General features: G+C 40.8%; 1 protein-coding gene across 1 annotated transcript; it reads left to right on the top strand.

The window, feature by feature from the left end:
- Positions 1-1,763: 1,763 nt before the first annotated feature.
- On the top strand, positions 1,764-2,744 carry LOC125362583 (olfactory receptor 10Q1-like). Its single transcript, XM_048361404.1, has one exon. It carries the CDS (start codon positions 1,764-1,766, stop codon positions 2,742-2,744), a length of 981 nt encoding a protein of 326 aa, XP_048217361.1.
- Positions 2,745-13,609: the final 10,865 nt, after the last annotated feature.

Below are 13,609 nucleotides of genomic sequence, written 5' to 3'. Positions count from 1 at the left end.
CTCATTTGTCCATATAAGAGGCCCTTCAAGCAGGCCACTGTGAAATGAGTTGCTAATTGTACAGTGAAAGGAATAATGTCTGAATATCAACATAAAATCATCCATACTTTTCTCATAAAGCTTGGTAGTGTTTTATTGTGCACTCACAGAAATTGTAGCAACTGTGAATAATCAAGCAATTTTCATAAAATACCTTTCTCTTCATAATAAGATTTAATGGTGTTATATATTATGAAACTTATAAGGATTCATTAAGATCAAATGAGATATATTATTACCAAAGAGCAAACTATGTTAGAAGGGAAACACAGGTGACTTGCTGGGAAGTGGCTCTATTTCCTGGCAACCTGGAGTGGACCATTCAGAGCCAATGAATAAGGGTTGTTGATCCCACTTATCAGTTAACTGAGTATTAATTAGTTAAGAGGCTCCCCACTGCTTTACACTTAGGGAAGATCACCATAGCAAGTGTCCTGTGGATTGTAATTCCTCATTTAATTGTACTGTGTTTTCAGTTAGGTAAGACTCTCTTTTCTTCTGTCTTGTTAGTAACAAATGCTGTCCAGTCATTCCATACCACTAGAGTTACCCTTGGCTAGCTTGGAAGTTCTCACCTGTATGTGATACTCTAAACCCCCTGGAAACTCTATGTCTGTCAATAGAAAAGAGTTTCTTTTCTCTGCTTATCTAACCTCTTTATCCTGATGCTAACTCACTCTATTTTCCAGTCTTTTGTTCTCTGAATTTATATGTTTAAACCATCTGACTATTTGGAATGCATATACTGGAGTTTATATTGCTGATGATGATAGAGAAACACATACTTGAGGAAATATTTCTGCAGTTAGTCACTCTTAAGTGAAATCTGCCTTGAAGATTTTGCTGCATAAGTTGAGGACAGTAATATACTTTCATTTCTTCTTTCTTCTCCTATCAGTTTACTAAAGGTATGGGAATGAACATAGGTTGTTGCAATTCTTCTTTTTTTAAATTAATATTAGAGTATTTATTTAGTTAGTTGATACATTTGCTTATTTTATTGGTGTATTTATAGCTGCATATGTGTATTTACTTAGGAAAAATAAATCAAGCTGTATACTTATATTTTTCTGACTTTCTTGCTGTATATTTCAAATTAATTTTATCAAAAATATAAAGAATGTACTTTTTGTCTAATTTAAAAATGATAACTACTATATATTTGGAGATTTTATTTTAGAAAAAAGCAAACTATTAGCTCTTGTCAACTGGATTAAAATATTAGAGTTGGCCTGGTCAGTGATGGCTCCTGTTAGCTCTCATGATTCATGGCTCTAATGGCTTGTGATGGCTCTAATCCTAGCTCGCTATTCAGTAGGCTGAGATCTGAGGATCATGGTTCAAAGCCAGCTTAGGGAAGAAAAATCCAGTAAGATTCTTCCTTCCAACTCACCAGCAGACAGCTGGAACTGGAGATGTGCTGGGAAAGTCCCATGAGGATCTGAGTTCAAGTCCCAGTACAAACAAAAAGAAAAAACACTCAAGAATTGAAAAAGTACATTTCATTAGGAACACTTACATGTTTTAGTTCTGAAGAACTCTTCTACAGATGAATATCATGAAAATGGCCAGGGAAAAAACATGGCAGATCTCTTATTGGAAGTCACATCCAAGCACTGGGGCTGAAAACTGAATGCTACACAGATCATTCCCAATCAAACCTGAAGTTCGAAGTCCCTGTTTCTGTGGAGACCAAGAAACCACTCATTCAGTGACAGTTGACCATGTACCACTTGTTCCTTGCAGGAGACACGTTGGCTTGGAATCCTGTGCTCAACCAATCTGGTCCCACTGAATTTGTTTTCCGGGTCTTCACCACTGTCCCTGAACTCCAGGCTCTCCTCTTCCTCCTCTTCCTCCTCCTCTACTTGATGATCCTTGGCGGCAACAGCGCCATCATCTTTGTGGTGAGCACACACAGCGCTCTCCACACACCCATGTACTTCTTCCTGTCCAACCTGTCTTTCCTGGAAATCTGCTACACCTCCGACGTGGTACCCTTGATGCTCTCCAACACCCTTCGAACCCGGAAGCCCATCCCATTGGCTGGCTGCGGGGCCCAGATGTTCTTCTTCATGACCCTGGGCGGCACTGACTGCTTTCTTCTGGCAGTCATGGCCTACGATCGCTTCGTGGCCATTTGCCACCCACTGCACTACAGCCTCATCATGACCCACAAACTGTGTGTGCAGATGGCGGTGGGCTCGGTGTCTCTGGCTGCCTTCCTCTCTCTGCAGCTCACGGCCTTAATCTTCACCCTGCCCTTCTGCGGGCGCCTGCGGGAAATCAACCACTTCCTCTGCGACGTGCCACCCGTCCTGCGCCTGGCCTGTGCCGACACGCGCGTGCACCAGGCGGTGCTCTACGTGGTGGGCATCCTGGTGCTCACCGTGCCCTTCCTGCTCATCTGTGTGTCCTACGTGTTCATCGCCTCGGCCATCCTGCGCATCCGCTCTGCCCAGGGCCGCCAGCGCGCCTTCTCCACCTGCTCCTCCCACCTCACCGTGGTCTTGCTGCAGTATGGCTGCTGCAGCCTGGTCTACCTGCGGCCGCGCTCCAGCACCTCGGAGGACCAGGACCGTCAAATCGCCCTGGTCTACACCTTTGTCACGCCCTTACTCAACCCCGTGATTTACACCCTGAGGAACAAGGACGTCAAAGCTGCGCTGAGGAGTGCTGTCTTCAGTAAAGCAGCCTCTGCCTAAGGAGGGGTTCGGTGCTCTGGCATGCAGTGGGGACAGCGAGGGCCTGCGGGAGGGGCTGAGGGAGGGAGAGGTCTATCTGTGGCTAATAGATGAAGACAATTAAAATATGTAATTTCTGCATTCCATGTATTCTCCTTACCATCTACACCCATTTTTAAAAATTGCTTTAAGGAAGTCTTGAATATTTGATCATGATTGAAATAAACTCCAGGAAAGAGAAACCAGAGAGGGTGATGTTGTTATTTAGTTGTTATTGGTTTCTTTCCTTTTTGTCATTGGTTCATTTCCCTGTCTTTAAGATAGTAAGGCAGACGCAGAAGTGGAGGGAGAAGGAGGGAACAAATCCAGCAGTGGTACTCCCTGGACACTATGTGGAAAATTAACTATACACCTTGGGCATGGGGAGGGGAGGGAAAAACTAGAAGAGATGGAAGGGAGGAGTGACATTGTTCAAAAAGAAATGCACTTGTTACCTGTCTATGTAACTGTAACCTCCTGTATATCACCTCTGGAGTAACAATAAAAATATTTTTAGAAAAAAAATTAAGCACAATTTTCAATATAGGAAATCTATTTAGCTCTTCTTTGGATTCGTTAGGCCCCTGCCTCACTGCTGTGAGCAAAGATTGACACCTCTAAGCACACAGCAGTCCCCTAAGGAAGTGGCAGTGATTGTAATGTGTCCCCTAACCAGAGCCTTATGTCAGGGAAATTCATAAAGACATAAATTTACTCGAAGAAATCTACTTTCTTGTGCTCACTATGGTAAGCCATAACTTCGTAAGGCTTTCGTCACCAACTTTTTTTAATCCTTCGATTGTTATTTTTATTGTTTTATTTATTTAGCAGTACTGGCAGTTTGTTTTATAATTTTTAAATTTTCATTATCCTTACATACAAAAAGATTTCAGCTTGTGAATACAATGTGCCTTGACCCACAGTTTTCCTTTCATCATTCTCCCCCAGTCTCTTCCAACCTCACCCATCCCTTCAATGTACCTAGTTCCATTTTCACATAGGTAAACTGAATATTATGTCTGCATCACCCACCCTTCCTCCCAACTGACTCTATTTTCTTTCATTCTACAGTTCCAGGAAAAGGACAGGAATTCACTTCATTGACTGAGGCTATGATCCAGACACCCTAGGGTACCTAGAACTCCCTCTGGTCATTGCCAGCACCACCCACATAACCCACATGCTAATGCCACACCAGTGTTTGTACTTCCATCCTTCTTTTGTTAAATTGTTATTGTAAAGATGATGTACAGTGTGGTTACAGTTACATAAGTCAGACAATGTGTACATTTCTTTTTGGACAATGTCATCCCTTCCCTCGTTTTCTCTCAGTTTTTGCCTGTGGTCCCCACCGGCAAGTTGTATAGTTCATATTCAACATAGTGTCTACTGGGTACCACTGCTGCATTTGTTCATCCTTTTTCTCTCCATTTCTTCTGCATCTCCCAAGTCTTCCTGAGGGCTGTGGCTAAGAAATGCATCCATAAGGTATGAAATTGTAACCTCTCTGTACATCACTTTGACAATAAATAAGAAAATTTTTTTTAAGTTATAAAAAAAGAAATGCATCCAGCAGGGGGCGCTAAGTTTCTCCCATCTCCGGACGTGTTGCCTTCACAGGGCCTCAACATCTTCAGGTATCTGTGCCCAGGTCCGGATGAGCCACCTGATGAAATTCCCTTCCCCCTGCGGTATTCTCAACAGATGCTCTGCCTGCCATTCATCCCGTACACTCAGAAAACAGCCATGTGAGGAGAGCTTCAGAGAACATTCTTACCTCTCTCAGAACAGCTTTGGAAGGGTGCTGGGTCTAGCCTATAAACTGACTTCAATAAACTGCATGGGAAAGATATCGAACGTGCCTCTTGTGGATATGGAAGTTGATCTAATAGACTAGCACAACCTTTCTGAATGCCATAAAAATCATAAGGCCATCGCGGAAAATTAGCGGACACTCCTGAAAACATGAGGCAGTCTCTTAAATCATGGGATGCAAAGTCATTAAAAAATGATTTCTAAGAGCTGAACCCTAGCCATTGGCACACGTACAATGTTTGCTAATTAGGGGCTGAGAATGTGGCCTAGTGGTAGAGTGCTTGCTTAGCATGCATGAAGCCCTGGGTTCAATTCCTCAATACCACATATATGGAAAAGGCGGACAGTGGCGCTGTAGCTCAAGGGGTTAGAGTGCTAGCCTTGAGCAAAACAAGCCCAGGGACAGTGCTCAGGCCCTGAGTTCAAGCCCCAGGACTGGAAAAAAAAAAAAGAAAGAGAGAGAGAGAGAAGGAAAGAAAGATAAAACATTTCCTAATTAAGAGTGATAGATGTAATTGTCCTTGTAAGTCACAAAGTCATGATTCAAATTTGCATTTATAATACAACCTTGTCGGGGCCTCTGAGGACCGCTCTCCTCACTTCTCCGGAGGAGATGCCTAAATGTTGGAGTCTCTTGGACCCCTTTCCCCCTATCTCCTGGGGGAATGCCTGAACCCCATACTGTGATGGATCACACTAAGGTGAGGAGAAAGTTGTGGAGCCCCCCCCCATCCCCTCACGTGTGGAACGGCGGAGGAGAGAGAGACATTGGGAGATGGTTTGATGGTCCATGAGCCTCAGCCTCCAGAGGGCGGGGAGAAGAATTTATTAAGATGACAAAGGCAGAAGGGGAAGGACTTGGGGTAACTGACTGATTGGCTGACTGGGCTGCCTATCAGGTGATGTCATGAAACTTCCCCTGTGGGCGGGGATTACAATCCCCCAAGGGCCAGACCTGCATTAGACATGTGGCCCAACCTTCTCTTCCGGTTGAGGCCGGAAGGTGGGAGGGGCTTGCTTTTACACTGTCCCAGGGCTGAGGGAAGGGCAGCGTCTTCCTCTTGTCGCCCTTCCCCCACTGAGGCCAAAACTGAATCCCCAACACAACCTCAGTACTTTTTCCATGTTAGGTTTAGAACTCAGAGCGTCACCCATGACTGGTAAGTTCTCTGCCACTGACCAATAGTCCAGGACTAGTTACCCAATTTAATACATGCATGCGCCTACATATATGGATGTGATAATAAATAGAAACATTATCAGTAATTTGTATGAGTGTGCATTTTAATTTTTTCTCTTCTTTATTCACTGGTGCATTTTGCATATTTTCTAAAGTAAGACTCTGTTCTTACCATCAGACAAGTGAATGTGTCTTTAAAAATATGAATTTCGGGCTGGGGATATAGCCTAGTGGCAAGAGTGCCTGCCTCGGATACACGAGGCCCTAGGTTCGATTCCCCAGCACCACATATACAGAAAACGGCCAGAAGCGGCGCTGTGGCTCAAGTGGCAGAGTGCTAGCCTTGAGCGGGAAGAAGCCAGGGACAGTGCTCAGGCCCTGAGTCCAAGGCCCAGGACTGGCCAAAAAAAAAAAAAAATATGAATTTCATGTAGATTTACTTGGCTCATAAAACTCCCATCATCACAGCTTAAATCCTCTTTTTGGATTTTACCTAGTTTCAGGCCTGTTCATTGGTATATTCCTTGTTCCTTCAAAACTTCTTTCCATACAATTTCAATTTTAAAGCTGATTTCACATGGGGGTAAGGAGAAGAATGACAAACTGCTTGTCATTCTGGGGCTAGCCTTTGAGTTAAGGATATATTTATAAGGCTTCCCCCTCCATGTAAATGCTAGAGAAGAAGGCAATTTCCTGGTTGATAGGTTCCTTAGCAACCTCTCCTGGTGCAGTCACGTCAGAACATAAAGGATCGATTATTTGGATACGTTACATTAAGGCGCAGTCTGAAATGCCAATAGAAAGGAAATACACAGCTATATTTTCATGCCTCCTTACATTCTATATTGAATGTCACAAATCATACTAAATATTAAATTGGAAGGCTAAAAAAAAAGGAGAAAGTGCAGTGGTACTCTTTTAAAAGAAGGCCCCAAAAGGTTGCTTGATCCTTGCAATATGAAGTACTAGACCCTCTCATTTACCCATCTACTTTTCCTGTAGAAATTCTGGATAAATAAACTCTTCCTTTTCCTATTTTTTTTTCTTTCAGTTTCTTTTTGGCCGGTCCTGGCGCTTGAACCCAGGGCCTGGCCTCTCTCATTGAGCTCCTTTTGCTCAAGGCTAGCACTCTACCACTTGAGCTACAGCACCACTTCTAGCCTTTTCTGAGTAGCTTATTGGAGATGAGTCTCACAGACTTTCCTGCCCTGGTTGGCTTTGAACTGCAATCCTCAGATCTCATCCTCCCTAGTAGCTAGGGTTTTAGGTGTGAACCTCTGGAACATGGCTTCAGTTACTTTTTAATTGATAACCAAACCTGATATGCATTTGAGGAATACAATATTTTTATATAGCTCTCCATTGTTGTATGACTAAATAGGTGATCTACCATACTTATTGCTTTAGATACTTCTTTTGTAATTGAAAGCACTTAAGATCTATTTTCTTGGCAATTTTCAAATATAAAAAAATGTTATCAACTGCAGTCCCCACTCTTTACATTACATCTCCTGAATAAATACCTCCTGTATACATGATCTTTTGATGCATCCTTTGTCCAAATCTCCCCAATAACACCACCTCCCAGATTCTCTATAAGCCTGATAATCTTACATTCACATACAAGTAAGTATCATTCTAATGCTATTTGTCTTTCTGTGTCTTGCTTATTTCCCATGTTATCCAGTTTTATCAATGTGGCTGTAAAAGACAGTATTTTCTTGCTTTTCAAATCTGGATAGAATCACACTGTGTATATACACCATCATTTCTTTATTAGTTCATCCATCGGTAATGATGATTTATGCTTCAATGAACATGAGAGAGCTTCTCCTTCCTAATGAAAAATCCTATCATTTTTATGACAGTTCCATTGAGATTCCATACTGTGTTCTGAGATTCGATCAAGAGAGAAAGAAAGGGGGCTGGGGATATGGCCTAGTGGCAAGAGTGCTTGCCTCGTATACATGAGGCCCTAGGTTCCATTCCCCAGCACCACATATATAGAAAATGGCCAGAAGTGGCGCTGTGGCTCAAGTGGCAGAGTGTTAGCCTTGAGCAAGAAGAAGCCAGGGACAGTGCTCAGGCCCTGAGTCCAAGCCCCAGGACTGGCCAAAAAAAAAAAAAAAAGAGAGAGAGAGAGAGAGAAAGAAAGAAAGGGAGGCAGGGAGGGGGGAGGGGAAGGAAGAAAAGAATGATTGGTTGAATTAACATATGATTTACTTCAGATTCTTATATTTTATAGTTGAAAACACCCATTTCTATTTTCTTAGCAATTTTATTGGGGGGTTTTGTTCCTAGTTTATTTCTCTTAACATAATGTTCTCTGATTTGTTCGATGTGTTTACAAATGGCTGTGTTTCCTTACCTTTAGAGCTGAGTAGTATTCCACTGTATCTGTTCAACACATTTTTTCCCTACATATTCATCCACTGACAGATGTGTAATTCAGTATATTGTCTATTGTAACTGATGCTGCAATGGGAATAAGACAGCTTCTGTATACTAATGGAAAGTTATTCCCCGCATGTATGAGTTGGATTATAATTGTCACATTCTGGAATTACAACACTCAGAGAAATATCATTGAATTATCATTCCAATGATGTGATAGAAATGTCTATCAATGATGTTTTTCTTGAGAAAATAATACCCACCCTCAATAACAACCTAGCTTCAGGTAACACAGTAAAAGACAAACCATGGCAAGTTGTTACATGTTTCTTCCATCTTTTCTTCCCTCTATCTTTACCATACATTTTGAAATACCCAATTCAAACTCCTGCCTCTCCGTCCCTCCATGAAGGATATTTAACTTGTGAGTCCGTCTTTAATAATAAACTGCCGGCCAGATACGGGTGACTCCCACCTATAATCCTAGCTACTCAAAAGGCTAAGAACTGAGGATCATGGTTCAAGGCCAGCCTGAGCAGGAGAGTCTGTGAAATTCTTATCTCCAATCAATCACCAAAAAGCTGGAAATGGCTCAAGTGATACAGTACCAGTTTTGAATGAAAAAAATAGGGTCAATGCCTAGTCCCCAAGTTCAAGATCCAGTACCCACACAAAGTAAAAGAATATATATTCTTTTTTAATTAATTAATTTTTTGTCAAAGTAATGTACAGAGGGGTTACAGTTTCATAGGTAAGGCAGTGGGTACTTTTCTTATCAAACTTGTTACCTCCTCCCTTGTTTTTCTCCTACCTTCCCCCCTCCCCAATTCTCTCCCCACGCCACCCCCAGTTGTACAGTTGGTTTACAGCATATTGTCTTGTAAGTATTGCTTCTGCATTGGTTCACCTTTTACCATTTGTCTCTCCATTTTGATGTTCCCCTTCCAAGAATATATATTCTTATAAAATATACAATATATGAGAATACACATATGTACACATATGTGTATAATACATATGTGTATACATGTATGGTATATGTGTACATACATGTGTAATAGTCCGGCCAGAATAGAAGAAGCTTCAGTTACTATTCATTATCCATCATTAAAACAGATCAAACACAATTGGTCTCAGAAGATTTTACAAAACCCTTCTAGTCTTGCAAAAGCAGACAGAAAAATATGGAAAATGATAGTTAAAAATGGCATACTCAGAATTTCTGGCTTCAATGAATATTAACATATGTTTTGATCATTTAATGCAATTAGTAAAGGAAGGTTTACAAAAATGCAAGCTATACATTTTAAAATGCTATTTGAAATTTAAATTGACTTTGAACATACATGAATAATACAGGGTGGGTGAAGATATATGGTAATTACTTTATTTCTTCTTGTTTAAAGTTTAGTTTACAAATAATAGCTGATAAATGTTATAACAAATCTATGTTTATATATTTTCTTTAAATATATTTTCATTCTTATTACCATATATTACTTGTACAAAGGGTTTCATTGTGAGATTTTTCCATACATGCATATAATATACTTGGATCAAATGCACTCCCTCTATTACTCTTTCTTATTCCCCTTCTTCTCTTTAGAAATAACTTTTGTAGGGTTTCATTATTCTATTCTATTTTTGTACAATAAAATATATTTTAAACACTAGTAGATTAAAAATAGCATAGAAGTACTTTGACACCAGGCATCAAAGAGAATTAAGCTCCATCAGTGTAGAATAGTCAAGAAAACGTATGAAAAAAATTTAATATATTAGGTAGGAAGCATAAACCTAGTGTGTCAGTGAACCTATGTATGTGAATCCCTTAAATTCACATGTTAAATGACATAAATGTTAAGGTTATATGTTAAAATTCAGACTTATGTTTATGAAACAGACTTAACATTGATAGAGACTGATCCAACAAGTTCTAATTTTTTTAGGTTGATCTGAAAACACTTATCAGATCGACTAGAATTTAAACTATAGATACTAAATAAGATTAAAATGACTAATATTAATAAATGTTTAAGTAAACCCAAAAGTACATTGAGTTTCTTCCTGTTGGGGAATGGATGAATATTCTTGGCTTGGATGAGACATAGCTTACCACATTACAAGGCATGTGAAAGCATTAGAGGAAGGGAAATGTTGTGGCTACTCTCGCTATACAGCCTCCCTGTCCTACCCATTTCAGGTCTGCTTTTCCAGACTTCTCTGTGTATTAGGGACCACTCAATGCCATTTCAATAATATTTCCCAATACTAGAAACTCAGACTGTAGTACTTTCCTTTGCATATAAGAACCCGGGGTGCTGAATAACCAGAGAGACTCCATTCCAATGCTGACATCCATTTAATGTTGCAGAGACCTCTGGTCTGCTTGATAATTAGCCAACGTGCAACAAGGACCTGAGTAGGAAGAGCACCCAAAGGCAAAAGAAAGATAGCAGAAAGCAGGGCTGTCTATTCCCCATTTACCTCATCGAGACTTGGAGGTTAAAGTAAGTGTTTATCTCGAAGAAAACACTTCAGGGATTCCACCCCCTTAGGACTTGGGAGGATATAAATGTCCTGTGAGAGTCAGGCATCATGACTCCGTTAATGCTGGTACTTGGAAGAAGAACCCAATTGTGAGAAGCCTAGGAGAACAGCTCTCAGCCCTCTATCTGCCACCCGGGTAAGCATAAGAAAGTTCTGTTAAGGAAGTTCCGTCCTGTGCCAAGGAGCCCAAGTGTTTCTCCTACTCCTTCCTTTAGTGTTTTCAGGGTATCTGTTTTAATTTCCAGGTCTTTGATCCATTTGGAATTGATTTTGGTGCAGGGTGATATATAAGGATCTAGTTTTAGTTTGTTGCATGTGTTGAACCAGTTTTGCCAGCATCATTTGTTAAAGAGGCTATCTTTTGGGGCTGGGGATATAGCCTAGTGGCAAGAGTGCCTGCCTCGGATACACGAGGCCCTAGGTTCGATTCCCCAGCACCACATATACAGAAAACGGCCAGAAGCGGTGCTGTGGCTCAAGTGGTGGAGTGCTAGCCTTGAGCGGGAAGAAGCCAGGGACAGTGCTCAGGCCCGGAGTCCAAGGCCCAGGACTGGCCAAAAAAAAAAAAGAGGCTATCTTTCTTCCAGACTATTTTTTTAGCTCCTTTATCAAAGATTAAGTAGGCGTAGTTTCTGTGGGTTCATTTCTGGGTCTTCAATTCTGTTCCATTGGTCTTCAGGCCTGTTCTGGTGCCAATACCAAGCTGTGTTTATTACTATAGCTATATAATACAGCTTGAAGTTGGGTGTTGTAATTCCTCCAGCACTGTTCTTTCTGCTTAGGATTGTTTTTGCTATTCGGGGTCTTTTATTGTTCCATATGAATTTCTGGATTGCCCCTATCAGGAAGAATAATATTGCCCCATTCATAAGGAAATGGAAGGGCTTGGAAAAAATTATACTAAGAGAAGTGAGCCAGACCCAAAGAAACATGGACTCTATGGTCTCCCTCATAGGGAATAATTAGCACAGGTTTAAGCTAGTCTCAGCAGAGGATCACAAGAGCCCAATAGCTATACCCTTATGAACACATAAGATGATGCTAAGTGAAATGAACTCCATGTTATGGAAGCGACTGTTATATCACTGTTGTAATTACTTTCAACGTGCCATGTGTAACTGTAGCTTCTATTATTGATGATCCTCTTGTATCCCCTTCCTGTGGTTGTACCTGCTCTATCTCTGTATCTTATCTGAGTACATTGGAAACCGTGTATACTGGCATTAGAACTAGGAAAGTGAAAGCGAATACCAAAATCAAGAGACACAGGGTAAAATGCCAAACGACTACAGAAACAATACTTGCAAAACTGTTTGGTCTAAGTGAACTGAACACCTCATGGGGGGAAAGGGAAAGGGGGAGGGGGAGGGGGGAATGAGGGAGGAGGTAACAAACAGTACAAGAAATGTATCCAATGCCTAACATATGAAACTATAACCTCTCTGTACATCAGTTTGACAATAAAAATAAAAAAAAGAAAGTTCTGAATCTAGATTCTCGTACTTTCCAGAAATTTTACTTTCAGGTAAACAGGAGCATTTTGCATTTAAAACTGATCAAAACCAACTAAGCAGCCACCTTTGGTCTCACAACAATTTGAGTGAGACTCCTGGGGACTGGAATTGATGAGGTAAGAGACTGACATGCAAAAACCCACAAGGCTGGTGAAGGCTAGGGGAGCGAATGGAGAATGATGAAAGGGGTGATGACCTTGATCAAGATACACTTCCCCCACCAAAAAACAAAAACAAAAACAGTAGCAGGAAGAGGCGGGATTTCAAAGCCCAGAATGACAGAGGGCTGAAAGGCAAAGAGCTATGACTGACACCTCAGCTGGTCAGGGCTGGCCGCTATCAAACTTCTGCTTAAATTAATCTCTCCTGACCCCAAATTCTACAAGTGTGTTACTCTGCCATGGAAATGATCTTTTTCTCTTCTTTTTTTTTTTTTGTGTTTTCTTTTTCTCTTCAATACTCACTGGGGACTGTGCTTCCCATCCTGGGCACCACTTTGGAATGTCTGGTGCTCAACAGGTCAAAGGCACACACTCCACTGTTCAATTCCTCCAGAATACTTCTTCTTTAAAAAGAAGGAAAAAAAAGTCTTTTCTACATGATCATTAAGTAGTTATACAAAGGGGTTTCAATTCAACATGTCAGTGTATGAGTACAATGCATTGTGATCATCATTATGCACAAGCTCACCCAACCCCACCCATCCCCTCGATTTTCCCAGTTCCATTTTCACATAATATACATTGAATATTATGATGGCCATCACCCATTCTTTCTCTCTTCATTCATTTACCCCTTTGTCCTTATCCTTAGCCCCCTGACAACTTGAGGTTACAATTTCCTGGTATTCATTTTGTTAAGAATGTAAGTTGTTCAAAGGAGGTACACAACTAGAATACTCCCCTGCATGTACCATACTGGAGTTCATACACTTGTGTGCTATGCCTATGACCCTGTATATGTTTACATGTATATCATTATATATGTACATATACCTCTATGTGTTATATCTAACTTCCACATATGAAAGAAACCATAGGTCACCAAGCCTGGCTTAACATAATTTTTCCAGGTCCATACCTTTCTCTGCAAATGATATATCATTCTTCCAGACGGATGAGTAAAATTCAACATATGTATTTGTGCTATGTTATATCTGTGCATATCACATGATATGTGCATATCAGATGATCCATTCATCTGAGCTAGTTCTATAACTTTGTTTGTTTATTTTTAATTAATTCCTGCTGGCACACTTAAAAATTTTAGGATATAAGGTCCAACTCTCTTGAGGCTCTCAATTTGAAGTAAATGACTTTTAGAGCCAATGATGAAAATCACTTTGAGAACTGAAAGTCTAAGATACATTCACTGAGAGGTATCATATCTTTTGT

This window comes from Perognathus longimembris, chromosome 13, assembly GCF_023159225.1.
Source record: "Perognathus longimembris pacificus isolate PPM17 chromosome 13, ASM2315922v1, whole genome shotgun sequence".
Classification (NCBI taxonomy): Eukaryota; Metazoa; Chordata; class Mammalia; order Rodentia; family Heteromyidae; genus Perognathus; species Perognathus longimembris.
Note: the sequence above shows the minus strand (reverse complement) of the source record. Positions and strands in the feature narration are given on the sequence as shown.

Coding starts and splice junctions, on each gene's coding strand:
- LOC125362583 (XM_048361404.1), top strand. CDS start 1,764: ATGTACCACTTGTTCCTTGCAGGAGACACGTTGGCTTGGAATCCTGTG.